The sequence below is a fragment of the Acinonyx jubatus genome, chromosome D2 (genome assembly GCF_027475565.1).
Source record: "Acinonyx jubatus isolate Ajub_Pintada_27869175 chromosome D2, VMU_Ajub_asm_v1.0, whole genome shotgun sequence".
Classification (NCBI taxonomy): domain Eukaryota; kingdom Metazoa; phylum Chordata; class Mammalia; order Carnivora; family Felidae; genus Acinonyx; species Acinonyx jubatus.
Window position 1 is genome coordinate 76,140,166 of NC_069393.1, and position 26,709 is coordinate 76,166,874.

Genomic DNA, 26,709 nt, shown 5'->3' on the forward strand with positions numbered 1-26,709 from the left:
GTAGAATGTGAAATCGCAACTGAGCCTCCCCTCTTCAGTGTTAAAGGTATTTGTTAGTCTGAACCTCAAACTCAGTATGGATCTCTGTTCATACTTCTATCAGAGAGCACTCCTTCCTTGCTTCGAGGAAAGACAGAAGTTAGCCAGAGTCCTGCCTATCGGCACCAAGAAACGCCTCTTGCTACGTGTGAAAGCAAGTCCCAAATCCTCCCTACCTCAGTGCACACCTGGGCCGTGGTTCCTGACGCCTTTCTCCAAATCCTAGTGTGATCTCTCTTTTTAATCTTCCAGATTGGCCTGGGCCCAAAACACTCAGGACCCTCGGATTGCAGGGGGTTCCCAGTCCCCACTAGAAAAGAAGATAAAGGTGAGGAAGTACATTTACCGTGAACTTTGGAGCCAGAAATACCATCATAAAAAGTTCTTCTTCAAGGTAGAAAGGTCCTGAGTGTTGCAAGCAAGAGTGCTTTGTCTGTTAGGTTCGATTCATTCAGTACCCACAGTGCTGAACAAAACAAACATCGCTTGGGCCCTTGAGGGGCCTCAGCAAGTGAGGGACCTCGACATTAAACAGATAGCCACAGATTGTGATACGGGTCATGAAAGATGGGATTTTATCTGAAGGAATTACGTGCAAAGTGAGGAAGTGACATTTAAGCTAAAACCTAAACGTTACGTACATTAAGTACCATAGTCAGAGCTGCTGTATTGTGTGTTTGGGAGTATAAGAGAATATATGAAAATACTCAGATGGCAAAGAGAATAGGGTTTGAGGAACAGAGAAGCCAGGACGGCTACATGTAGCAGAGCAAGCAAGCAGTCGAGCTAAGAGGGAGTCAGGAGCCAGATTATGAATGGGATTTTCTCCTAAAATCGATAGGACGCTATCCTAGGTTTCTGTGCAGGAAAGTGACGTGCTGAGATTTGTGTGATACAAAGATCAATCCGGTTGCCGTGTGAGTGGTCTGATGGGGCTGGGGACAGAGGGAGAGAGTGTGGATTCAGGAACTCTAGTCAGGCTAACACCCTAGGATGGGGGCATCCTGAAGCTACCGGGGACAGGACTGGAAAGGTGGAAAATGAAGGGAGCACTTTGCAGTTAGAGCCAAGTGGAGGTGTTAAGTAGACAGTATCTAGGTCTGGAGATTCGAGTGCAAGGCTGCGTCGTGTGGGACTGTCTTGCTCATCCCTTACTGCCCCCGCCTAGAGCAGTCTCTGGCCCGTGGTAGGTCACCTTGTTGAGTGATTGAGACTGTCCACATCCAAAAAAGCCTAGATGAGACTATGCTCATCTTAAGTGACAATTTCTCTTATATTTTCTTGCATTACCTCTAAAAGACAGAGCCAGCAAAGCGGTGGAAGGCACGGCCATGAGGTAGGAGGAGAATGAAGGGCTATTCAGTCACCTGGGGATATTCAGCTAATGGCTGGAATTCTCTAGCAGGTCCAGGACAGCCTTGGTCACATGCCCTTGGCCACAGCCGGGAAGCCAGAGAAAAGTAAAGTATTTCAAAGAGGAAAGAGTGGTCCACTCTGTGAAATGCTGCTGAAGTCACGGATGACCAGGACAGAGACGAGGCCGCTGAATTTGTCACTGTGGAGATCCCTCATGAGCTAGACGACAGCAGTCTGGGAAGAGCGGAGGGATGGAAACCCAAGTGAAAAGCGTCAAGGGCAAACTGTGGGATGGGGCAGTGGAGAGGGGTGATAGGTTTCCGCTTCATGGCACACTAGGAAGGGGAGCCAAGGTGGCACGCGTCGCAGAGTCTTCCCTTTCTGTAGAAAAATGATGTCAACACTGGAACCTTTTTTTATGCGGACGGAGTGATCCAGTACAGGGGAACATTTGATGAAGCAGGGAAGGGAATTTGGTGATTGCAAACTGAAGTTCTGGAAGCTTCACAAGGGCATGCAGAAGACTTGGCTTTTGATAGACAAAGGGGCAATGTTTCCATTACGAAAGCAGAGTCAGGATGGACACACGGAGGTTGTTCCGGCAACAAGAAGAGGAAGGTGTTTCTGACTGCCTGCTGCTGTTTCCTCAAGGTCGTCTAAGGCAAAATCTTCAACCGGGAGGGGGCTCGGGGGCAGGGGTGTGTGGGAGGTTTGGAGAGAAAGCCAGGGAACACAGCTAAGAGACCCTGACAGGGACACGGTGTCAGGAATGCCAGGCAGAAATGCTAGCCACTTGTGAGCCTGTGACAAAGGGCATCCGACTTAAAAAACTTCTAATGCTTCCCTCTGACAAGAGCCTAGGTGGCGTCCACTCTTCCCAAGTGAGGAAACTGTTACTCCAAAAGCTTCGACAGGAGAACGAAACACTTCATCCACCCAAAGCCATGTCTTTTGACTTCCGGTTTGCCAAAGCAGAGGCATATTACTATCGACGACATCAAGAAATGGTGCTGGGAGAGGCGTGGAAATACAAAATGGTTCCGGGGTGGGAAATTAAAATAGAGAGAGACCGCACAGTGAAAACACAGGAGATGCTAAAAAATGGGACTGTTTAGTGCCTGAGAGGGAGCTGGGCCAGATAGAGAGGTACATATATACCGAGCCGAATGGGCCATGGGCCTCGGAGAAGGCAAGCGTCAGCCCCTCTCTCAAAGGATGCGCAGCCTAACGGTCTTCTCCAAGACATTAACCCTAGGGAAGGATGAAAAGATGGACACTCTCCAGAGAACACACAAAATGAAGACCAAAAAGCCCAGGGCGTCCTGGGCCAAGGAACAGATCAAGGGGTATCAAGACCGAATGACTCGAGGGAGACAGCTCATGGAGCAGAGAAGCGAAAGCCGAGCTCGGGGGCTCTCTGCCCCGGCTCCCCCTCTCCGCAGGCCTCCGGTGCACAAGGAGGAAGTGAAGGAATTCGAGCGGGTCACAGTCTATCCGATCGCCCAGCCTTACCAGGAAACGCTCCTAGAAGTGACCATCCTCACGGAAAAGGCCAAAAAGGAGGAGGAGGTCAAGAAGCCGCTCCACAGAGAGCTCTTGAGCATGCCACCGTTTTTGAGAAGTCAGCTAGAAAAAATTTAAGTTATTTTCTGGATTGTTGTATTTCTTTTTCAGGTGAGCATACGTTCAGAATCAGTGCGATAAAATCCCATACCCCTGAATCTTGTTTCTAAGTGTATCAAACTTTGGGGGCGGGGAGGGTAGATCAAGCATTTCAGCTGTCTGCAGAACTATCCCCCAAAATTTGTGACTTAAAACCCCCACCATCTTATAATAGCTCGTAATTCTGTGTCAGGAATTCAGGCAGAGCCTGCCAGTGCGATCTGCCCTACACATCCCCATTAGAGCAGCTTGGGGATATTCAGGTGACAGCTGGACTAGTCCGGAGGGTATAGGCAACACGCCCTTGAGGATGGCTGGAAGGCTGGGCTCGCCTGGTCCCGGTCCGGGCCTCCCTTGTTCATGTAGTTTCTGGCCACTGGGTAGCTGGCCTTATTACAGGTGACTCGACTCTGGTAACTCGTCAGACACCACAAGGCTTCTTTTGATGTAGCTTCCGAGGTCCCAGAACGTCACTTCTGCCGTCTGCTGTTGCTCCAACAAATCACCAAGACCAGCCCAGATTCAAGGGGGGAGGAAACAGATATTCCTCTCAAATTTGCCACCATCTTTTAATCTACCACTCCAAGGCTCTGAAAACTCCATCACCCACAGAGGAAGGCAACTCTAGACCTGTGTGCTTGAAAGATTGTAATGTTAAGACCACGTATGTGATTCCATTTATGTGAAATGGCCAGAATAGGCAAATTTTGACAGAAAATAGGCTATCGGTTGGGGCTCAGGGGTGAGGAGGTGGGCGAGGAAGGGTGATGGCCACCGGGTATGGGGTTGGGGGCGAGAATGTTCTACATCAGACCGTGGTGATGGTTACAGAGCCCTGTGAAGAGACTGATGAGTTGTTTGCCAGGAATGGGTGAATGACAAAGAGTATGAAGTAAACCTCTGCAAAGCCGTTCAATGAAACGGAAGAGAGAGCTGGAGTCTGGAGCGGGAGGTGAGCCAGGGTGTAGGCGAGGAGCCAGATCATGTGAGGCCTCGGACGGTTCTGAAAGCTCAGGTTGTTCAAGGGTCAGAGGCGGTGGGGAGTCACTGAGGCTGACGACCGGTTCTGAAGATGTGCAGGAGATGTGAAGGGCAGGAAGTAAGCAGGGACAGCAGATGGGAGGCTTCTGTGGCAGAAACCTGGGCAGGATGGAGAATCAGGACACCAGATGGGGAGTTGTGACCGATCAAGGTAGAGGGGAAGGAGAAGAGAAATCCTGGGTTTCTTTTGAGGAAATAAAGGAGTAGAGGGACCAGCACAGGGATTACAGGGAAGACAGACTTGGGAGCTGTTTTATACCTATGTTTAAAACAGCCCCTATGCTGGCAATAAGCCATTGCACATACATCTGTAGCTTTTCGGAGTTGAGTCAAAGTCGGAAGAATGTTTAGGATTAATTCATGAGAGTAAGATGGGGGGAGGGGAAGCAGGGAAAGCAACAGAATTTTAAGTGCCAAATGCACAGCATTTAACCCGGGGATCTATTTGGGTAGGAATCACCAGTTTGGTCTAAAATAGCCCCTAGAGGATGCTGAGAAAGGGGGTGCCACTCCACGCGGATCCAGGACGGCCAGGAGGGAGAGTAGAAGAGATTCTTGTTCAAAGAGGAGACAGGACAGTAACTGAGGGTTCTGGTAGTGGTTTTAAGGTGAGAGATAAACAGGCATGGTTGAAGGGAAAGTGCTCGGTATGGAGAGTGGCTGACAAGCCCGAGGACCAGGAAGGGCTGGGACCCAGAGCCTGCCAGAGAAGCGACACTCGGACACTTGACTCGGACACCAGATGGGAGGAGGGAGAGAGGGAGGATGTAGCAAGCTGTGGAACGGGAAAGGGAACCAACAAGGGGCTAAAAAACATCAAGAACAGGCCTGAAGGCCCAGCCAAGATCAGAAGCTTGGGAGTCGCGCCTGTCTGGTTGTCCTCTGTGTGCACACAGGGGACCGCTGATGGGAGCTGTGGGGATGGTCGTTCAGCCTGGCCTGGCAGAGGACTGAATAGTTTCTTGTGTGTAAATCACAGGCTGAATCATAGAAAATGGCTGATATTTGACCATGTTTTACCTACACAAACAATTTCATACAGTTCAATCCAATATTGGTTGACTTGACCAGCTAACTTTACATTTAGCTAAAGAGATATAAAAAGAACCATAATGATCTGTAGGCCATTGACATGCTAACTAAAAAGCTTTCAGTGGAACAGGACTAGAGAAAGGCCAAACTCTGGCATAATCAGAAAATAAAGAGTAACTACAAATATTTGTGAATATGGCAGTGAATTTCCTTTAATCAAAGACAACCAGGACCAATTCATTAACTATCAAAAGCTACATTTTACTAAAAACAATCTGTCTTTAAAAATGTTTAATCATACAATATATACAATACATGCTGCTTTCCTGTTTGGATTTCACTATCCAGTTGAGTCCTAAGAAAGAGGAAAAAAATAGCTGGTTAACAGTTTATAAATAACATGAATCCGAAGTTTACTAGATATACATAAATAGACTCCGACAACCAGTGCTTTCTCAGTGAGGAGGGCCCCGGTCCACCCACATTATATATCTTACATCTGCTCTCTTTCCCTCAGTTATCTTGGAACCAAAGCAGATTAAGTATTCAAAGTTCATTCTAACTCTCAAAATTACAGAAAATTTGAGTTAGAAAAATAAAACCTTAACAATGTTCTAATTCAAAATCTCCCCCCCCCCATTTTACAGATTGGATTTATAGACAAAATGAAGCTGAGTGAGATGAAGTCATCTGTGATTTTAATGTTTATTTATTTTTGAGAGAGAGATAAAGTGTGAGCAGAGGAGGAACAGAGAGAGAAGAAGTCACAGAATCCAATCCGAAGCCGGCTTCAGGCTCTGAGCTGTCAGCACAGAGCCCGATTCGGGGGCTTGAACTCACGAATTGTGAGATCATGACCTGAGCCGAAGTCGGACGTTTAACCGACTGAGCCATCCAGGTGCCCCCTCAGTGATTTTAAAGTCAGGGGCAGAGCCAACAGAATCCAGGTCTCCTGACTCCCACCCACAGCAAATGCCCGATCGTCACTAAGATTTCCTTCTAACATGTTCTCCTTCATAAAAATTGAAGAAGTGTTTCACAGCATAACTCACATTTAAGAAACGCCCATTTACTGACATCATTCCAAGGTAAATCTGTCCTAATCCTCCCTTTCTACTTCGTAGCTATAAAATAACCAAATCAAATCGGACACTGAACACGACTGATGGGAGGGTTCAGTATTCAATTTATCTAGTTTATCAACTTGTTGGGGCGGGGGGGGGGGGGGGGGGGCGGGCGGTAGGAGGAGCCAAGCCAGGAACACACTCCTGCTCCGCCCCTTCAGAACCCCGAAGTAATCCAAAGAAGGGGACTTGCAGCCACTAGGTGGCGCGCTGCCTTTCCCATCAGCACGCACAGTTCTAGGACTGGGGCACTAGAGGGAGGCAAATCCCAATTTCACCAGAATGCGAAAAAGGAAGGTGGTTTGGAATGCTAAGTAACGTTTCATAACATAGGAAATGTTACCTTTGCTGGCGTCAGGCGCTTAGCCTCTGCTGGCTCTGGCCTGAAGCAATCACAGGTTCTGAGATCTCAAAGGTCTTCACGATCTCCTGGTGGAGAACAGAGAACATTTTGGGCACTGGGTTAACGGCAAATGCTGTTTGGGAGACAGGACTACCCCGGGTAAAGGGGCAAGGGGCAAGGCTTTACCTCCCAGTCTCGGTAACTCAAAGCTATGATTCCTTGATTCCTAATTTGGGTGTTTTGGTCAATTCCCTCACTTTCTTCATTAATATTAACGGGCTCTGTTGGAAAGACAAGTTTTCAAAGGTTATCGAATCACAGGAGGTAGGCTGAACGTAAACTGTTGAACAGGAACGAAGCCTGTATCGAAAAGACACTTATAATATTACATACTTATTAGGATCCCACGCATCATTGACTTGTTATAGTGTTGTAGCAAGTAATCCATTTGCTTCCATTTTTAAAAAACCCCACAAGATGGAGTGACACGTTGCAATCATTTAAAAACCTCTGCAGATCTAAGTACTAACCACAGAGCTGAGCCCTAGTGAGTCCGAGAGAAATTAAGAGCTTTTAAAGTAACAATAAAGGCAATGGATGTACTTGATTCCCTGCAGGAGACCTTAGGAAACAAAGGACTCATGGAGCCCGGTGAAATTATTTGAGAAAGATTCTCCCAAGGAGAGGAGGGAGGTGGCTTCAGGGAAACATAGAAGGAAGGAAAGTACAATAGTAACTGCAATTACAAACATTCTAGATAAAAACTGGAGGGACTTTCTTGTCAATCTTTAAGGCAGTAAGTGTTGAGTCAATGATACAGATGAACCCTCTGGCTTTAAATGATGGCAATATTTTCAGTAAAGATACAGCAACGTAAAAGTTCGATACCTAAAATGCAAACTCATTTACATTTAGAAAGCTGCATTTCATGAACTCTAATAACACATACGTTTTCTCAAAAACTAATCTTAACATAGTATCCTTTACCTATTATTGGCAGTCGGTCTTGGTCAAGCTTTATTCTTGCAAAACCATCCTAAAACACAAACATGATTTTAGATTTGGATTCAAAAACTGATTTAAAAAATTAGATCCAAAACCTGTAACCACTGGATGAAAAGCATTATTCCTTAATTAGAAAGCTCCATATCCCAGACACTCAAAATGTACCATAACAATAATGAGATTACGTAGACAAGAAGATACATGGGGCTTCCCTCGGGTTTCTGATCAGCCTCTATCCTGAGGATCTGCTAAATAAAACCGAAACTGGCTTATCTCTTTAACTGATTCATGCGTATTTTTGAACACTCCATATTTTATCAGGTGTTAGCTCATCATCTACCGTTGACAAAATATGCCTTTGTTATCATCTCTGGGAAGATACTCTGGTCAGTACAAGATTTTTGTTTAAGGTTAAAATCAAATTCATCTTACATATGCAGCAGTGCAACCTGTTACAAGACTAAAGATAGGTCTAAAGTATACTTCTTTTCTTATATTTCAGTATATTTTTGAGTAGGGTTTTTTCTGAACCTTCTATTTTGAAATAATTTCAAACTGAAAGAGCTACAAGGCTACTATAAAGAACCTTTATAGTGTATGTATTTTTTAAGTTTATTTATTTTGAGAGAGAGCGAGTGTGTGCCCACATATGTGACGGGAATGGCAGAAAGAGAGAATCCCAAGCAGGTTCCACAGTTAGCACAGAGCCTGATGTGGGGCTCAAATCCACAAACCGTGAGATTATGACCTGAATGGAGATCAAGAGTGGATGCTTAACCAACTGAGCCACCCAGGCACCCCTCCCTTCCTATATTCTTTACCGAGCTTCACAAAGTTTTTCACCAAGTTTTTTTCACCAAACTTCACTGTTAAAGTTTTGCCACATCATTTCACTCTCTCTACATATTCATTTGTAATTGTTTTTTAAGTTTATTTATGTTGGAAAAGAGACAGCAAGTGGGAGAGGGCCAGAGAGAGAGAGAGAGAGAGAGAGAGAGAGAGAATCCCAAGCAGGCTACACACTGTAAACACAGAGCCTGATGCAGAACCCACGAACCTTGAGATCATAACCTGAGCTGAAGTTGGGACACTTAACTGACTGACCCACCCAGACACCACTGTACTAGTAATTTTTAAAAAAAAATTTTTTAATATTTACTTTTGAGAGAGAGAGAGAGAGAGAGAGAGAGACCGTGCACATGAGTGGGGGAGTGGCAGAAAGAGAGGGAGACAGAATCCGAAGCAGGCTCCAGGCTCTGAGCTGTGAGCACAGAGCCCAATGAGGGGCTTGAACCCACAAACCATGAGATCATGACCTGAGCTGAAGTCAGATGCTTAACGACCTGAGCTGAAGTCAGACGCTTAACCAACTGAGCTACCCAGGCACCCCAAATTTTTTTAAGTTTATTTCTTTATTTTTGAGACAGAGACAGTGCAACTGGGAGAGGGGCAGAGAGAGAGAGAGAGAGAGAGAGAGAGAGAGAGAGAGAGAGAATTCCAAGCAGGCTCTGTGCTGCCAACACAGAGGCCGATATAGGGCCTGAACTCACAAAACCAGGAGGTCATGACTTGAGCCAAAACTAAGAGTCCTATGCTTAACAGGCTGGGCCACCCATGCACCCCTCCCGTATTAGTAATTTTTATGAGATAATAAATGATAGCCTGCTCCCTTTCCTTAGTACTTTCAGTATAGGATTCTTGAGGAGAACAAGATCTTTTCTTACCTAACATGGCAACTATCAGATGTGAGCAATTTAAATTTGGGAAATTGAACATTTATACCACACTGTTCTCTAATTTATAGTTCCATACTCAAACTCTGCGAATCCTTTTTATAAATAATTTCCAAAATGTAAAAGCAAGCTCACAACTTCTTTTTTTAAGATTACTTATTATGTTGAGTAATCTCTACACCCAACGTGGGGCTCGAACTCATGACCCTGAGATCAAGAGTCATATGCTCCATCGACGGAGCCGGCCAGGTGCCCTTCGCGCACAAATTTTCAGCTAGTTTCTTCTGCCTGTGTGCCAATGTTTTGCTACAACGCAAATACATACATACATACTGGTTAGTACAAACACCTCTGCCAGCTCCCACCCATAGCTTTTACTATGTACCCTCTTAAAAGCTGTAAAAGATAAAAAAGAGAAATCTTAAATCTTACCCTTATAATGAAGGAAACATGAAAGATGTTTTCCACTGTTCGGGGAAAAGAATGTGGATCAACCACAAAGTCAAAGAAGGACATAGGAGTATCAGCTGTAGACGAAAAAGAAAAAAAAAATTCTTCAAAACGGGAAAGATGCATTTTGCTATCAGTAAGACCAATATTCTCTTGTGTGCACAGAGGAAGGAAATGGGCCCTCAACCTGCTGTTGGGAGTATAAAGGGATACGGCCCTTCTGGAGGCCAATTTGGCCTATTATAAAATACATATGCCCACTGATCTGGCAACCCTCCTCCTACAGAAATGTCGGCAGGTGCGTGCAAAGCTGTGTGCCAGGATTCTCTGCTACCGCGGCTTTCACGAGAGTAAGATGCTACAAAGAACTTCCACTCGTCCACTCACGGGGGACTTGTTCAATGTATTTATGACACAGCCCTACAACGGGAATCACTGGAGAGAAGGGCGATCTACCCGTATCGACATAGAAGAATGTCGACGTGGAAAACTCAGGTTGCAGAAGAACGTGTATATTAGGATTAGCTTTGAAAAAAGCAAAACCAGCAAAGATGCCCAACTTACTTATGTGCATAGTTACGTAACTGACATAAAGCTAAGATGATCTGAGCACGCAAGGCACGCCATACAAGGGGCTGCCTCTAGGGAGTGAGAAGTGGAACAGGTACTTGACTCTACCGCTCTCACTTCTATGGCACCTTTTGTTTTGTAACAGAAAAAATACCCCATCTTTTAAAAACAAAAATGAAAAGTTACTTTGCCAACAACCTCACATGGGATATCTAAAGGAGAGAAGCTGCGTTACATATATAGGCCGAAAAGCAATCAAAATGATTCAAACATTGTACAGAACCGAAAATGCGTTTTAAAAACTAACTTCTCATTGAAAGGGACATGTGTCTAACTGATAAATACAAATTGCTCTACTTGAACTTGGTATCATACTTACGATCCTCTCGGAAATAGGTCTGCAATAATCCCAAAATTCTTTCCACTTCCTTTTCTGTTGCTTCTTGATGAGATTCTTCCATTTCACTTAACTGAAAACACAAAGTCGTTACCAGACTGTTTGCGTTTTCTGCCCTCTTCCGCGCCCATATTCGTCTAAATGTCTTTTATTAGGGATCACTACCAGTTTTGACCCCCATCTTCAAATTTACAGTTAAAAAAAAAAAAAAAAAAAACTTTGTTTCAGTTAACATTTTTCTATTAATTTTTTAACAAAGGAGTTAACATGACCAAATCGACCATATTCAGGTTGAACATAAATAAAATAGCACAACACAAAAAGTGGTTCAGAACCGTGGTTCTCAACTGGGAGTGATTTTTGCCTCTTGGGGACATTTGCCAATACCTGGAGATGTTTTTGGTTGTCACAACTGGGGATGGGGGAGGAGGCGGCTACTGGCATCTAGTGGAAAGAGGCCAAGGATTGCTATGGGGCCTCCTGCATCGCACAGGACAGCCAATCATGACGGACAATGTTCCTGCCCCCAGGGCTGACTGTGCTGAGGCTGAGAGCCCCTGATCCACTACAGAAAGTAATTAAAACTACGACAAGGGTTAACCCGGTAAAACGTTTAAAAGCTTAAATTATTTAAGTGATTATTTAAGTAACCAAACCTGACCCCAGACCCTAAAGCTTAGAAAAGATGGCCAAATTGCATGTATATTATATTAACAGCTACTTTAACCGTAGGCATTTTCAGAAGGCAAACCTGGTCAGGCATGGTCTTCTTCTCTTCTGTCGTGGGACCTTTTCTCGGACGATCGCTTCGTGGCTTTGGCACAGGGAACTCTCCTTGTATTGAACCCAACCTAATGAAAAATATGCTTTCATGTCCTTTTTTGTTTGTTTTCTAAACCAATTCCACTAACTGGAAGCAGCTCCCACGGAATGGTCAGATTCAGACCAGGCTTCAGTGCTGTATGAGCTGACATCAGACCGAAACTCTGGTCGGGTCTGTGACATCTTTTCTGCTCCCTCTGTGTTTCTCAAAGAACTCCTAGGAGCTTCTCTCAATTACAGATACCTCCTCAAACACCTTCATATTTTGCTTTCAACAGCACACCGGTCAACATGCCTGTGGTCTTCCCAGCTAGCCTACTGTGTTCTTGGCAAAGCCAACTTCAGATCAGGGGAGAAGAACATGTGGGGAAGAGGAAAAAACAGCTCCCCTGGGGGTTAAAAGCCTTTGGACTAGGGGTGCCAGTGCCGAGGCTCACAGCCTCGGACTACGGAACATACCTGTCTCGGGAGAACAGTTCAAACAGAAGCCATGGGATTCTTTTCCCCTCTGGACTCCCCGTACCCCCTAAAAAAGGCCCAAATGCAGACTTAAGCTACAGTAATAGATGTACCACGCAGCGATCACGGCCCCGAAAACATAGACCCTTGTGGTCCCTCCGCCTGAGGAGATCAAAGGGTGCAGTGTAGATGGACAGATCCAAATCCACACACACGTGTCCATTTCAGCGCAATGGGGTGGATCCCACAGCATCATACTAGAATAATACTGTGGTGCTGGGAGCGCATGTGGGCAGAGGTCTACCCAGACGTGGGAGTGATCTGGTTGCGATCTCTGATCTTGCCTTCTATCTGTCCGGAGAAGTTACTGGAGGCTTCCAAGTTAGGGTCTGGGACATCGGCAAACATTCCCAGGTGGAAAAGATGGGGGAAGACATTGTAGGCCAAAGACACAGCAAGTGCAAGGGCACACACTTCACTGTGGGTGCAACTTCGGCAGGATGAGGAGACAAAGTTTAAGGCACAGCACCAAAGGCTCCCTTTAGATCTTGGGATTTAGGACAGAGCCAAAAACTCAACAGCAAAAAACAGAGATTTGGACTTTATCCTGTAACGAAGAAGTGTGACCTTTATGCTGTAATGGAGGCAGTGCTAACTGCCTGTGCTAACTGAAGGCTTTTTAAAAACCTAGGCCTCGCCCCACACCTGTGCATCTCCAGAGCCTTCTAACTGAGGCGCTACCACTCTCGGGAGGTTTGCAAGGGTAAATCAACAGACAAACCGCCCAGGAGCTATATAGCACTTAAGAAGAAACAACAGCAGAAAGAATCTGCTGGGGGACACAGCCAGGGCATTTGAAGATGGTCTTAGAGAAGAACCAGTGAGCACCATTCTTAGTTTCTCCAAAAGGACTGAACTAGGAAATGAAGACGGAAGCTAATGTGAGTATAAAAAAAAAACAAAAAAAAACTTTTCAAAACTAGACCTGTATCCAAAAAATCAACCGGGCACTTATGTGACCATGACTCAAGCAGGCTTCAAGTATAGGTCAGTTGATCGTCCGACAGGAAATTACAGTAAGTGGCACCTTACATACATTGGTAGGATCTGAAGATACTCTCCATAAGAGGTATCGTCCTCCTACATGGTAAGGATTAAAGGTGACAAAACAAAGCCAGACGTTTTGCCCCAGACTGAAGTCGCACATACTAGGAAACAAAGGAGCCGGCAGGGCACCTAGTAAGAGGTCCTGGCCCACAGCCTTCCCTGCTTAAATTAAGCAGGATGAGGATCCATCCACATCGAGATTGTATGGGCTTTTCAATCAAAGTTTACAAAGTCTCCAAACAATGGCATCATGACTGTCACCTCCACAATACCAAATAATGTTTGTTCCTACAACGAAAAAACAACTTAAGGTTTACAAATGACTGGTCTGTCAGATTTTTTAAATAATCTTACAGAAAGTGGAATGTATGGGTTTTATTAAAGGTGTTTTCTGCTGTTTTGCCTGATATTTTCCAGGAGTCATAGACTATGAATTCAAAATCAGAACTATCTTCATCACGGATGAGTTCTTCAGCTTCTAGCGGATTTACACCCATATGTGTCAGCTACAAAAATGAAGGGAAACAAAAAACCCCAGTTAAGCCACAAGCAATCATTCACCACATCAAATAATCTGCATCAGTAAACTTTAAGAGGCCAGAGGCAAAGCCTGTTTTCAAGGCCCTAACACGCTGGCTAAATTTCTTTCGATACAGATAATTTCATACATAAATTCCAACTTTCAAAGGCAGAAACACGAGAATGAATGAACTTAGTCCATCAAAGTATTAGGAAAGCAGTTCCGGCATACGAATCTGAAATCACATCCCAAATCAAAGCCTCCAACACAGAACAGGCCAGGTTTAGCTGGCTTTCGGATTTTCATTTTAGCCAACCTCCTAGAGACCACTACTCAGCTTGCGCCTCAGTATATCCAGAGAGCAGTGGCCTAGCGTCAGAGAATCATTCATCCTAAAACTGCCTTCCTGCGAAGAGTTGCCAGAAGTTTAGTAATTCTCTCATCCCCAACTATCTTACAGAAAATGAAAGCGCTTTGATTACATTATAGAATTATAAAATGCCTCCAAGTTATCAAATTAAAACAGTAATATCAAATATGAACAATCACAAAGCTCTCAAGGAGCTGACCCCTATTAAAGGCAATCAAGTTGTAAAGAAAAAGGCTGCAAGAACCAGATCAGGGACATAAGGTCGGCATCCATCACCCCCGCCCTCTGCCACCTTGTCTCCCCCCCCACACGTGGGAGGACGGGTCCGTTTCTGTCTGGTCCAGTCTACCAGTCTTTTTTTTATAGAACCTATATTTGATGTACTCAGAAGGATCTTCCCCACCCAGCCATCACAGAGCTATTAATTTAGGGTTTTACTCTGAATGCCTTAAAGACTTCCGGAATTTGATTTGTTCAAGTACACAGCTCACTTGGATAAATACCAGTAATTTTAAAAAAGACAACCCAGTATATATGGTCATTTTATTTGTTCAGCTGTATGTTAGTGTGCATTTTCCAAATGCATTATGCCTCACAATAAAAAAGTTAAAAAATAAGATTTTACGGTTTTCAATGTAAGTTAAATTTCAGTTTTAAACCATTTAAGGTTTTAAAAACAACAGAAAACTCATCTGCCCCCTGCCTTTACAAAAGAATGAATGTATCTGGTCTGATCTCACAGTACTAAATCATTTTAATAGCCATTTGACAAACATTCAGTCAGAAATTCAAAGGTCTAGCAGAAATGCTAGGACAGAGCTTCGCTCAGAGTAGAACCAAAAAAAAAGAAAAAAAAAAATCAACAACAGGGTAAAATGCACGGTCAGCTCCATTGTGCCTTTTTTGGTAAATCCACCAAGGAAAAATTTTTTAATTTTGGGTAACAACCATCCAAAAGAAAGGTAAATAAAACAACCACCAAAAGACCCACAAAATAGCAAAACCCTAAGCATATTCATGTGGTTCCCATTTATTCTCAAAGACAGAGGAGAGGGGCACCTGGGTGGCTCAGTCGGTTAAGCGTCCGACTTCGGCTCAGGTCATGATCTCATGGCTCGTGGGTTCGAGCCCCGCATCGGGCTCTGTGCTGACTGCTCAGAGCCTGGAGCCTGCTTCGAATTCTGTGTCTCCTCCTCTCTCTGTCCCTCCCCTGCTCTTGCTCTGTCTCTGTCTCTCAATAATACATAAATGTTAAAAAAAAAAAAAAAAAAAAAAAAAAAAAGACAGAGGAGAACTTGCCCCCAGGCCTAACTCATCTCCAGCTGAGCTCTGCCACCTGCTGCGTGGGTTTTGTCCAGCCAGGACAAAGGGTCCCCAGTCACTGAGAATGAGCTAGAATACTTTTTTTTTTTTTTTTTGAGCTAGAATACTTACGAACTGATAGTTCAGGGGAAAAATGGCCATTTGTAAATAAACATAGCACCCAGAATCTTTACTTCGAATGCTAAGAGATTTCGAAACCTCTAGGCTGCCGCCCTGTATTCCTCAACATGGCTATCCTGTCATCATTTAACTTGGTGAGATGAGATCTCTTTGGGGGAATCTGAGACTTGTGCCCCACCACCCCCCCAAGAAAAGGAAAAAGGAAGTGAAAGCCATTGGCATACAGATCTAATCAAAGCAGATAATTAATCTGTGACCTGGGACACATTTTTTGTTTAAGATTCCACAGCTTTGTACTTACTAGAGTTTCAACGTAGCGCAACATATCGAACGAGTTCAGATCAGAACGCAGCTGCTTTGCCTTCTCTTTGCCCAAATCTGAAGCCAAAACAAGAAACTGGGCATCCAGGACTGCTTCTCTTGCCCGGGACACTGTTCAAAAAGAGAAGGAAAATACACATGATTCACAGGGATTTTCCCGAAATTTCCACCTACTTACTTGCCATTTCCCACTGGACCAACCAAAAAAAAAAAAAAAAGGAAACATACCCATCTCCCTCTAAAACCTGGCTCTCATGCCCAACCCACCAAAATCTGGAGTCAAAGCTGACCAGTCCTCCGGGCTCTGTGCAGACAGTTCAGAGCCTGGAGCCTGCTTCAGATTCTGTGTCTTCCTCTCTCTCTCTCTCTCTCTCTGCCCCTCTCCCACTCATGCTCTGTCTCTTTCTCTCTCTCTCTCTCAAAAATAAATAAACATTAAAAAAAAAAAGCTGACCAGCCCTCCTAAAAGCCCCTCTCCCTCCAGGGTCCTTCTCCTCCTGTGAACTGAACTACCATCTCTTTATAGCTTGGGTTCAACAAAGCCTGTCTCCTCTCTTAACACCCAGCTTCTCCCCCCCCACCCCCAACGCCAGCAGCCCCACCTTGGCGTCCCTCCTCGACGCGAGCGGAGGTAAGTCAAAAGGAAAGCCTGCTCCGTGTAAGGCCTGGTGGCTTGTTGAGCGGCCACCACAAACCGTCAGGGGACATCAACAGAAACAATGGCACCGTCTGGGCAGTCAGCCTAAGACTCACGCCCCGGGTGCCAGCCCGGGCCACCACGTGGACAGAGGCCACGCAGCAGGGCGGCGACCCTGAGGATGGAGGGCCCGAAGGCGTTTGACAGAGGACCCGGGATTTAAGACAAGCTATACCGAGAAAAAGATTTAAACAGGAGTCAAGAAGGGAACAGGACGACGAAGTGTGCAGAGGCGAGGGACCGGCCCTTTGGAGGAGACGGCGGGGCTGGCGGGACTGGGAGGGTGAAGAGGGCCCTGGGAACACCTGGAAAGGCAAACCGGAAAGGGAGCCAAGAAGAGGCGAAGGCGGCAAAGTTCAAGTACAGAAACACCTGTGCCTGGCGTGCTCCCGGAGGCCTTGTGGGTGTCGCGCTTACTGAACACACACCTCCAGCGGCTGAACTTGGCTGACTCCCGTTTTTGCTTTTATACATCATTCTTCTCCCTTTTTATTTCGGGGGTGCTGCTGCGGAGCGACCATGCGTAAGAGAGGGAAGCAGACGCCAGGCTGCTCCGGGTGCCTTGCCTGCTGGCCTCACAGCACGGTCGGCGAGAAAAGCACAGACTTCTCGGTCACAGCTGGCTTTGAGGCTCCCACCGAGGGAAAACCATGAGTGCCAAGGATCTAGAATTCTGTGTTTGCTGAGCGAGCGAGTAACTTTGCCTTAAAGAGGTGACCCAGTCAGCACAGGGGCATCAGCCGAGAAGGGAGTGCTGTGTGGCCCAAGAACTAATAAGATGCACAGGAAAGTAGCAAAGGGGTGAATGAGTCACAGACAGCGCTAACAAGGGGTGAGGAGGGATTTAACCAGGTGAAAGGGAAACGCTCAGTTCTGGAAGGTTTTAACGAGATTTAGCAAATGTGGGACACCAAGATGGGGAACGGTGCAGAGGCTGTGACCAGGGCTAGAAAGACACTCATTTGAGAACATGCAGACGTGGCAATGTTAAAAGTGAGCAACAGTTAAGCCATTAGTTGGACTGGGAAATTGCTAGAAAGAAAGGCTCTGGTCCTCAAAGAACATGAAGAATTGTCTGGGCAGCACAAGTTGTTGACTCTCCCTTACCACCGAATTTGTCTGCATTCTGCCTTTCTGCTGCCACAGAACTGTTAGGACGGTGGGGGAAGTGGTCTGGGGACTTGCTCTAGGGTTCGGGGCCCCAGTGCCTACATCAGGGGGTGCCCGACCTGCCTTCTGTCTTTGAACAGACTACTGCTGCCACAAACCCTTTTAATTCAAACCAAGATTTTTTTTTTTCATTTTCAGAGAGAGAGAGAGAGAGAGAGAGCGCGAGAGAGAGAGCGCGCGCGCGCGCGCACATGCACGCCCATCGGGGAGGGGCAGAGAGAGAATCCCAAGCAGGCTCCACGCCGCCAGTGAGGAGTCCTACATGGGGCTCGAACTCACCAAACTGTGAGACCATGACCTGAGCCAAAATCAAGGGTCGGATGCTTAACCGACTGAGCCACCCAGGTGCCCCAAACCATGATTGTTTTTTAAACTCCCCTCTCCCCGTGGAGGGTGCTCAGCGCTCTGACATATCTCTTTATCTCTCTCTCACCACCCCCCTACTAGAGACCAACAGCTCCACCAGTGGACAAGGCCACTACACCCCTGCCCCCCACCATAGGCGGACCAATAGCAAGGAGCTGGGAGGAGGGCAGGACTAGAAATAGGATGTCACAGCCCAGCTCAGTTCTCCTCTAATTCATCCATTCAACAAACGCACCCTGGGGATACAGCAGTCAATACCACAGAAAGATAAAGATAATTCATGCAAGTATAATACAAGTTCTCAACCGTGAACGAGCAACAGAACCACCTGGGGGGCTTGCTAAAACAGGCTGCTGGCTGCGCCCCCAGAATTTCACATAAAGCCTTCAATACACCTTAGGGAATGGTAAGCACAACACAAGCAGTATAACCACTCCAACGAGAAAGCTTCCAAAACCAGTAAAGAAAACGCTACTATATTATGTGGGAATTGTTTGATGTCAATAATATGGCTCTTACATAAAACTAATAAAAAATTATCCTAAAACTTACAATAAAAAGCTCCCATATATAAAATAATGAATTACCTCCATTAAACAGAGTGTTGGCCTCTTCAAGGACCTCAGTTAGTTTGTCGCTGGCATTCAGTATATCCTCTCGGTTTTCTACGTAAAGAAACACAAGGTTTGGCAAATGTGCTCATCATTCACCAAGTCCTTAATAAAGTGGTCACCTGGGGTGCTGAGGAGTCCTGCCCCTGCTCCCTGGGGTGATTATTTCACACATCTCTATCTTTTTAACCAAAGCGTCTCCGAAAGAGAAAGGTGACTGTACCTTTAAGGAGCATGAACTTTAAAAGGGGCCTGGCTGCCTTAACCTTCACCCAAAGGGCTCCACTGCTTCTGCAGCCTCCGAGGAACGCTCCTAACAGTGGTTCCCAAACTCTGCAAGCCACAGGGACCCCTGGAGGGCCACCAGACAGATGGACGCGCCACCCCGAGTTTCGGAGTGGGTAGGTCCGGGGTGCGGTCCTGGTGCGGGCCATTTCTGACAGCTCCCTGGTGGCGCCGCCCGCGCTGGGCGGGCGACCCCTCGCGGGACCCACCGACTGCCAGATACGACACCCGGGGCCCGAGCCCCGCCGCCACTCCTTCCCGGCCGTCTGGGTTCGGGCGGCGCCGTCCGGCCCCCTCGGGGCCCGCGCGCCCCCGCCAAGGTCGCGCGGCTCGCTCCACGCGACGGCGCGGGGCCACCCGGCGAGCCAATCGAGGCGCGGCCGGGCGGCGCGGGGTCGGGGCGGGCTCCGTTGACCAGCCGGGCCGCTCGGGCCTGCGTCCCGCACCTGCCCCCGCCCGCGCCCCGCCTTACGTTGGACCGAGTTGATGAGCGCCCGGTACTGATGGCGGATCTGGCGGCACAGGCCGTGGTCGGTCTCCGCCTCCAAGCTCGCGGGGTCCACCATCTCGTCCCCGGAATCCGACGGCTCTGCCTCCTCCAGGCTCGGGCGCTCCGGGGCCTCCCTGCGCTCGGGCGCGGCGCCGCGGCGGGACACGGGCGACAGCGGGGACCGCGAGCGGGAGCGGGAGCGGGTGCGATCCCGGTGCGGGTCGCGGCCCCGGCCCCGGCCCTCGGACCGGCGGCCGCTGCTGTCCCCGGACATCGCGCCAATTCGCCGTGCAACTTCGGAACGGCGGAAGTTCGCGCCAGAAACTGAAACCCCTGCTCGGCGCGAGCGCCCGCTCCCCGCGGAACGCGGCTCCCGGGCCGGCGCCAGCGCACAGCGACGCCTCTGGCGGGAGGCCGGCGGCGGGCGCGGTGCTGGGCGCTCCCGAGGCGCCGCGGGGCCCCGGCCCCGGCCCTCCGCTCGCTGGCCGTTTGCCGCACCTGGGGCCCGCTTACTCCTCGCTGCGCGGGGGTCACGGCCTTGGCCCGTCGGGCCCCCCACCCGGCCCGCATCTTCCCGGGTCTCTTTGGTTCCCCAGGACACCGCCACGGCCTGGCGACGTCAGGGCGCGCAGGGCACGTGTGTCATGGAGGCTGCCGCGGATGACGCCGGGCTCGGAGGCAGAGATGTGGCTCTGTGACCTGAGTTTCTCCGAGCCATCACGGGGCGGATCCACTGAGGTTCACGTGCAGCCGGCAGTCCCACTCCTGGTGAAGCCAGAAGGACAACAAAAATGAACAACAAAAAATTGACTTTCTCCTAGTAAACTGTTAACCGCCCCTTCTCAATAGCTACAGCATGGCAGCTTATGTTCACAATTGGTTCTCAAGCTAAAATATTCTGAAGTATCTTCAAAAAGGGTCCAAGACAGATGGAATTACATTCAGAAAAACCTATGACTTTCATGCTACGTATTTGGGGTTGTATTGCAAATGTTGTTTCTCAAAAGTTCTCTTTGGTGCTGAGAATGCATTCGATTTTCTCCAGGAAACAATAATGTAAGTTGCATTTCTACGTAAGGCTACAAAAATACTTCTGTGCGTCTTGTACAGTCAGCTGGAGGTAAACGCTGTTTGCAGCTCCCCACAGCTGGTACAGCACCGCAGCCCTACTTACCTGGGTTTCAGAAAAGGTAAAAGCTGGTGCCTGCTTCATTGGATGCATTATAATTGGCCTAAATGAGTCGTGGCAATCTTATCCTCCTTCCTCAATGACTGGACTAGGGACGGGCATGTAATCCAGTTCTGGTCAGTGATATGGGAGGGGGCGTCCCATCTGCATGAAACACAAAGCCTCCAGAAGAGAGAGGCTTTATCCCCACCCTTACTCCTTCTTTAAGATGCTGATGTGATAAACTGGTACCCAACATGACAGCAGCCATCTATGACGAAGTAACAAGCATGAGGAAAAGACCAGGATGCTAAGGGACGGAGGAGAAGGACGGACATAGCTGAGTTGCTGAGTAACTGCCTGTCTCCAGACTGCTTGTTAAGTGAGCTGTAAATATCCTGTGCTAATTGTTTTGCAGTTATCACTTGCAGCTCAGCGCGTTGGGACCGAAACAAGTAGTTAGCATTCTTCTAGGTGGAAATTCATTCCGAGCTCCGGATACAAATACCTGGAGCATTTCATTCAGTTCCATGAGGTTTTGGTGTGTTCTAATGAGCCAGACACCCTACAAACACAGTAGATCACGAGGATGGCTCAGAGACTTGTCTTTGCCTTCCATGGTCTCACGAGGAGACAGACATGAAACTGATCCTAAAATTCATATGGAAATACAAGGGATCCAGAAACCAAAACGATCTTGAAAAAGAACAGAGTTGGCAGGACTTGCATTCCTCCATTCCAAGACTTACTACAGAGCTGTAGCAATTAAGACTGTGTGGTGTTGGCGTAAGGATAGACAGATTGATCGATGGGATAAAATCAAAACTCCGGAAATAAACCTTTTCATCCACGGTCAATTGATTTTTTACAAAGGTGCCAAGACAATTCAAGGGGGAAAGAACAGTCCTTGCTACAAATTGTGTTAGGACAATAGGATATCAACATGCAAAAGAATGAAGTTGGACCTCTCCCTCGTGCTATATATAAAAATTAACTCAAAATGGATCTGATCTAAATAAATGTAAGAGCTAACAGGATAAAAATCTTAGAAGAAAACACAGGTACAAATCTCTGTGGCCTTGGATTAGGTGATGGTTTCTTAGATATACCCCACAAGCATGAGCAACCAAAGGGAAAAAAAAAGATAAATTGGAGACCAGGTTAATGGTCATTTGTTAAAGCAGTAAGAAGAAACTAATACCGGTACCTAGGATGAGCACCTGTGATAAAAATTATCATAATTTTTTAAAGTTTATTTATTTATTTTGAGAGAGATCACAAGCAGGAGAGGGGCAGAGAGAGGAGGAGAGATAGAGAATCCTAAGCAGGCTCCACGCCGTCAGCATAAAGCCTGACGTGGGGCTCAAACTCACGAACCGTGAGATCATGGTGTGAGCCAAAATCAAGAGTCAGACGCTTAAGTGACCGAGCCCCAAGAAAGGTGGAGGTTAATTTGAGGTAAGGGTGGGGACAAATGGAGAATAACCCACATGATGGGTAAAAGGTTTATCAGGGTTTCTTCAGCTAGGTATAATAGAAACTCCAGTACAGGACCTTGGCCAAAATTGTTACAATGTTCCTTGTGACACTGGAAAACTAGAAGCAGGCAGTCCAGAATTAGTGTGTTGGCTTAATTGCCTCAACCCAAATGGGCACATGTCACTGCTGCTCACATCTGGTCACATGGCCTCAACACAACTGCAGGGAGGCTGGGAGACGTGTCTTCTCTTTCTCTGTTTCCCCATCCCTTCTTCTTTACTGTCAAAGCCCGCTTTCCAACATAGAAGCCAAAAACAAAGCAAAACAAACAAAAACCCCCAGGTACTCACCTTTCCTCCCCTCCTTGGACCTAGGGCGTGGAATATGGTCATTCTTGACCAATGGGACTAAGGAGAAGTCTATGGAAGGTCTACTCAGAAATGTTTTCTCCACAATAAAAATAGACACTGAGAGGAAATGTTCCTCTTTAGTCAAACGTCGTTCTGTCCACATGTGCTGCTCAAAGTGAGGCAGCAATCTTGGGGCCACGTGGGGACAGATTAACAAATGAACATTACGAGTCAGAAAGAGATGATGGAGCAGAGACCCGAGAGCGGGGGAAGACGTTGACTGAGTGTACTCCCTCCTCCTTTCCTGGGAGATGAGCCTCTGGATCACCCTCCCGATTAACATGACATGACCATGAAGAACTGGCAAGGAGTAACCCAGAGGGGGACATCTGGCAAGCAGGCCTTCATGAACACCGGGCAGAGAGGAGAGAGGCAGGAGAGTTTTGGGTGGGGCGGAGGCGGAGGGACTGAATCCCTCGGTGCATAGGGTGTCCATCAGGCTGTGGCTGGGTACCAGCTCTCCCGCAAATCAAATGGGAAAACGTGTACGCTCTCGGGTGGGAAACAAAGTTTCTAATAGTTCCGGCACTGAGGAAGACAGCCAGCCACTGGGGGATCCTTCTGGTCAGAGCTGATCTGGTGCTAAGAATGCTGGATGTGGGGTCGGTGTATGTCCAGCCGGGGCCGAGTTAGATCATCCACGATGCGTTTATAGTGGCTAGTGTCATAAACATGTCGCTTGGTGTGATTTGGTATTCAGTATATCTCTCAGGGAGATCCTGGCGCTCCTCGTCGGCCAGGCTGCCAGAAGGCAGTAGTTCGTAAAAACTCGACGCCCTCTTTCTCCAGTAGCCCCTGCTGTGCTGGCGATTGCGTGCGTCTGTGCTGAAACCCTGCCCCCTTTTCTGGGTGCTTCATTTATTAATGCATGTTTACGGAGGGGCCACTGTGTGCTAAGCCACAGGCTGGACGCTCGAGATGCAATATTAAAGACTGCGAGCAAGGCCCTGCACGCATGGAGCTTACGGATTTTGGAGAGAGACAGACATCAAACAAGCGAAACAAAGATGAATGTGTATTACCTGCCGTGTTAGACGCTTGGAAGGAAAGGATTTGGAGCTAGGCAAGAATCTGACCTGGATAGCAGAGTCAAGGCCGTTAAGCTGAGGTGAGAAGGAGCCCAGGATGGAAGTCGGGGCGCAGGCGGGGAGGAGAGCAGAGCAGGAGGCAGCCGGGGCCGTCGCTCGGTGTTTAGGAACTGCTTTGTTCCAAGGTGGGAAATAATCAGAAATGTGTCAGGGTAGACTCTCCGAAGAGTCTCCTGCTATAACACAACTCAGTCCTGTATATGCCATAATTTGTATGACACTCCTGGGCTCGTGGAAAATAAAGGAAGTGTCTACAGGAACGGAAAGGCGACCCCAGGACTCATGGGAGCTCTTGACACGTGGAAAACTGTCCACCGTGGTTGCAGGTGCACTCGGGGGGCGGCGGGGGCATAGGGCCCGAGCATTCACAGCCCTGCTACACACATTGTTCGGCTTAAGGCTATCAAGGGCCCATGAGACGCCAGGCTCTGTGAGCAAGACAGACAAGATCGCTGCTGTCACAGGCGGATGCCAGCTGGCGGTCTTATCAGGGAGAAAGACAACAAACAGGGAATAGATAAATAATTTCAGATGGTGACAATATGAGGAAATTCAAAGGCAGCATATCGTGGGAAGGAGTTACCTACCAGGTGGTGAGCAGTGTGGGTGGGTAACTTTAGCTGGGGTGGTCTGGGAAGCCCCCGCCGAAAAGCTGACATTTCAGTTAAGAACGGGAGTCCGCCATGTGAATTGGGGGGGCAGGGGGGACGCGAGTGTAGAACTTTCCAGATCTAGAGACTTGTCTTTTCCCAAGCGTCTGCCCTAAGTCTAGACACTGATCCAAAAGCTTCTGAGAGAAAACAAAGCCCAGGACTGGGACGTGCCTGCCTTCACTGTCAAGACCTCCAGGCCGGGGTGCCCAAAGCAACCCAAGTATGAGAGGGAAGCGTATGTACAACCCCGAGCCCGTCTCACCTGGACGTGGACAGGAGAGGAATCACCTGCCGTGCGGTTTGGCCAGAGAGCAGAGGGGCTGTTTGTCGTCAGATATACAGCATGAAGCCAGAGAAAGGCATACACACCGTGCGTGCTGGTCACCTGGGGTGCGACTGGGGCGCAGAGACAGCGAGAGATTATTAAATCTGTGCTGTTTCAGTGAGGTGTTAATTGTATCATTTCGGGAGAGAAATGTAATAAATATTAATTTTTAATTTGTACGGTGAAACAATGAGTGCAAATTCTCAACCAAAACATGCAAATAAATATTTCCCAGGCTCTCGAGGCCGAAGGGTCGAAATGGTCAAAAAAGGATCATTAGCCTTCGCACCACGGCCGCCTCCCTATTTTTACGGAGCAGAACTACAGCCATCTTAGTAACCAGCAGCGGATCGGTGAGACTTCTGCTCCTGGAGAGATTTCCAGCTGGCAAAACGAACAGCTGGTATTAGCCTGGGGACATTTTGGAACACGCTTAAGCGCAGTGTCTCATGCCATCTTCCAGGATGCCGCCTCCGTTTGCTTTTCTTTCGTTTTGTTAAGGTTGAAGAAGATCTGTAAATAAAGAAATCAAAGGGGCCAGTAAATTCAAAACACTTTTTATTTATTTTTTCTCTTTATTTTTTTAAATTTTTTTTTTATTGCTTATTATTTTTGAGAGAGAGAGAGACAGAAAGCAAGCAGGGAAGGGGCAGAGAGAGAGGGAGACACAGAATCGGAAGCAGGCTCCAGGCTCTGAGCGCCCAGGACAGAGCCTGACGTGCGGCTCAAACCCACAGACCGTGAGATCATGACCTGGGCCGTAGTCAGCCGCCCAACCGACTGAGCCACCCAGACGCCCCTCAAAACATTTTTTAAATGTCATGTCATGTCATTGAAATGGTGTCTTAATGTGACCACGCCTGCTATGTATTTGTCATCCCAAAAGTCAAGTCCATGGCCTCAATAATGCTTTAGACCAGTGCTTTCCAAATGTTAGTGTGCATTTGAATCACAGGGGATGGTTATTAAAAACACAAATTCTGGGGGCACCTGGGTGGCTGAGTCGGTTGAGCGTCCGACTCTTGATTTTGGCTCAGGTCGCGATCCCAGGGTCGTGGGATCCGGCCCCTCATCAGGCTCCGTGATGAGCGTAGAGCCTGCCTAAGATTCTCTCTCCCTCTGTCCCTCCCCCACCCACACTCTCGCTCTCTCGTAAATAAATGAATAAATAAAATTAATCTTAAAAATACAGATTCTGATACAGTAGGTTTTGGGAGGGGGCCTCTGATTGTCCACTTCTAATTCCCAGGCGATGCCCATGCTGCTGTTCAGGGATCGTACTTAGACCCACCAGATGAATGGAGAGGCAGAACAATTTACTCACCTCTGAAGGCCAGGGTGAGATACTTTTTGTCATTGAGGTATAATTCACCTACTGTAAGATTCACACTTTTAAGGTATACGATCCAATGGTTTTTATTATATTCACAAGAGTTGCACAACCATCACCAGAGTGAACTCTAGAACATTTTCATCACCTCGCCGGGGCGGGTGGGGGGGGGGGCCCAACCCATACCCATATCCGTTCGGAGTTATTCCCCATTCCCCCGGTGCTCTCGCAGCCCCTAGCAAACACTAGCCTATTCTCTGTATGCACAGACTTGTCTATTCTGGATGTTTCGTGTAAGTTGAATCATCAACATGTTGTCTTTTGTGTTGGCTTCTTTCATTTAGCATCATGTTTTCAAGGTGTATCCACGTTGTAACATCATCTGAATAATATTCCCTGTATGGATATGCTACAGTTTATCCACTGGTGGACATTTGGGTGGCTTTCACCTTTTTGCTGTCATTTATGATACCTTGGCATTCTTCAGTCATACGAATATTCTTATTTTTTTTAAGTTGATTTACTTAGAGAGACAGAGAGACAGAGAGAGCATGAGCAGGGGAGGGGCAGAAGGAGAGGGAGAGAGAGAATCCCAAGCAGGCTCCGCACTGTCAGCACAGAGCCCAACACAGGGTACAATCTCACGAACCGAGAGATCATGACCTGAGCTGAAGTCGGACCCTCCGACTGAGCCCCCCCAGGTACCCCAGTCATGTGAATATTCTGGTGCCACACTCCCTGGTTCATCCAAGAGGAGTTACTGTTGTCCAGCCTAGAGTGCTTTCAGCAGAGTTGAGGGCTGTAGCGGGGCAGGGTGGTGGGGGTCTCAGAAGAGGCCCAGCG

At 47.5% G+C, this 26,709-nt stretch overlaps 1 protein-coding gene across 1 annotated transcript; it reads right to left on the bottom strand.

Annotated features, from left to right (window-relative positions):
- Window positions 1–5,316: 5,316 nt before the first annotated feature.
- On the bottom strand, window positions 5,317–19,827 carry NSMCE4A (NSE4 homolog A, SMC5-SMC6 complex component). The gene is made up of 11 exons (XM_027063275.2): window positions 19,396–19,827; window positions 18,615–18,692; window positions 15,775–15,905; window positions 13,495–13,646; window positions 11,504–11,603; window positions 10,735–10,825; window positions 9,768–9,862; window positions 7,585–7,633; window positions 6,784–6,878; window positions 6,598–6,683; window positions 5,317–5,485 (listed from the first exon to the last, which is right to left on the bottom strand). Exons 1-10 carry the CDS (start codon window positions 19,685–19,687, stop codon window positions 6,609–6,611), a joined length of 1,158 nt encoding a protein of 385 aa, XP_026919076.1. The 5' UTR covers window positions 19,688–19,827; the 3' UTR covers window positions 5,317–5,485; window positions 6,598–6,608.
- Window positions 19,828–26,709: the final 6,882 nt, after the last annotated feature.

Bases quoted from the DNA above. Each gene is read 5' to 3' on its own strand.
- NSMCE4A (XM_027063275.2), bottom strand. From the start codon at position 19,687: ATGTCCGGGGACAGCAGCGGCCGCCGGTCCGAGGGCCGGGGCCGGGGC. The intron at 7,634-9,767 runs GTAAGATTTAAG...TTTGTGTTTTAG, and splicing joins ATGTTTCCTTCATTATAAGG to GATGGTTTTGCAAGAATAAA. The intron at 6,684-6,783 runs GTAAAGCCTTGC...GTTCTCCACCAG, and splicing joins TGAGTTACCGAGACTGGGAG to GAGATCGTGAAGACCTTTGA.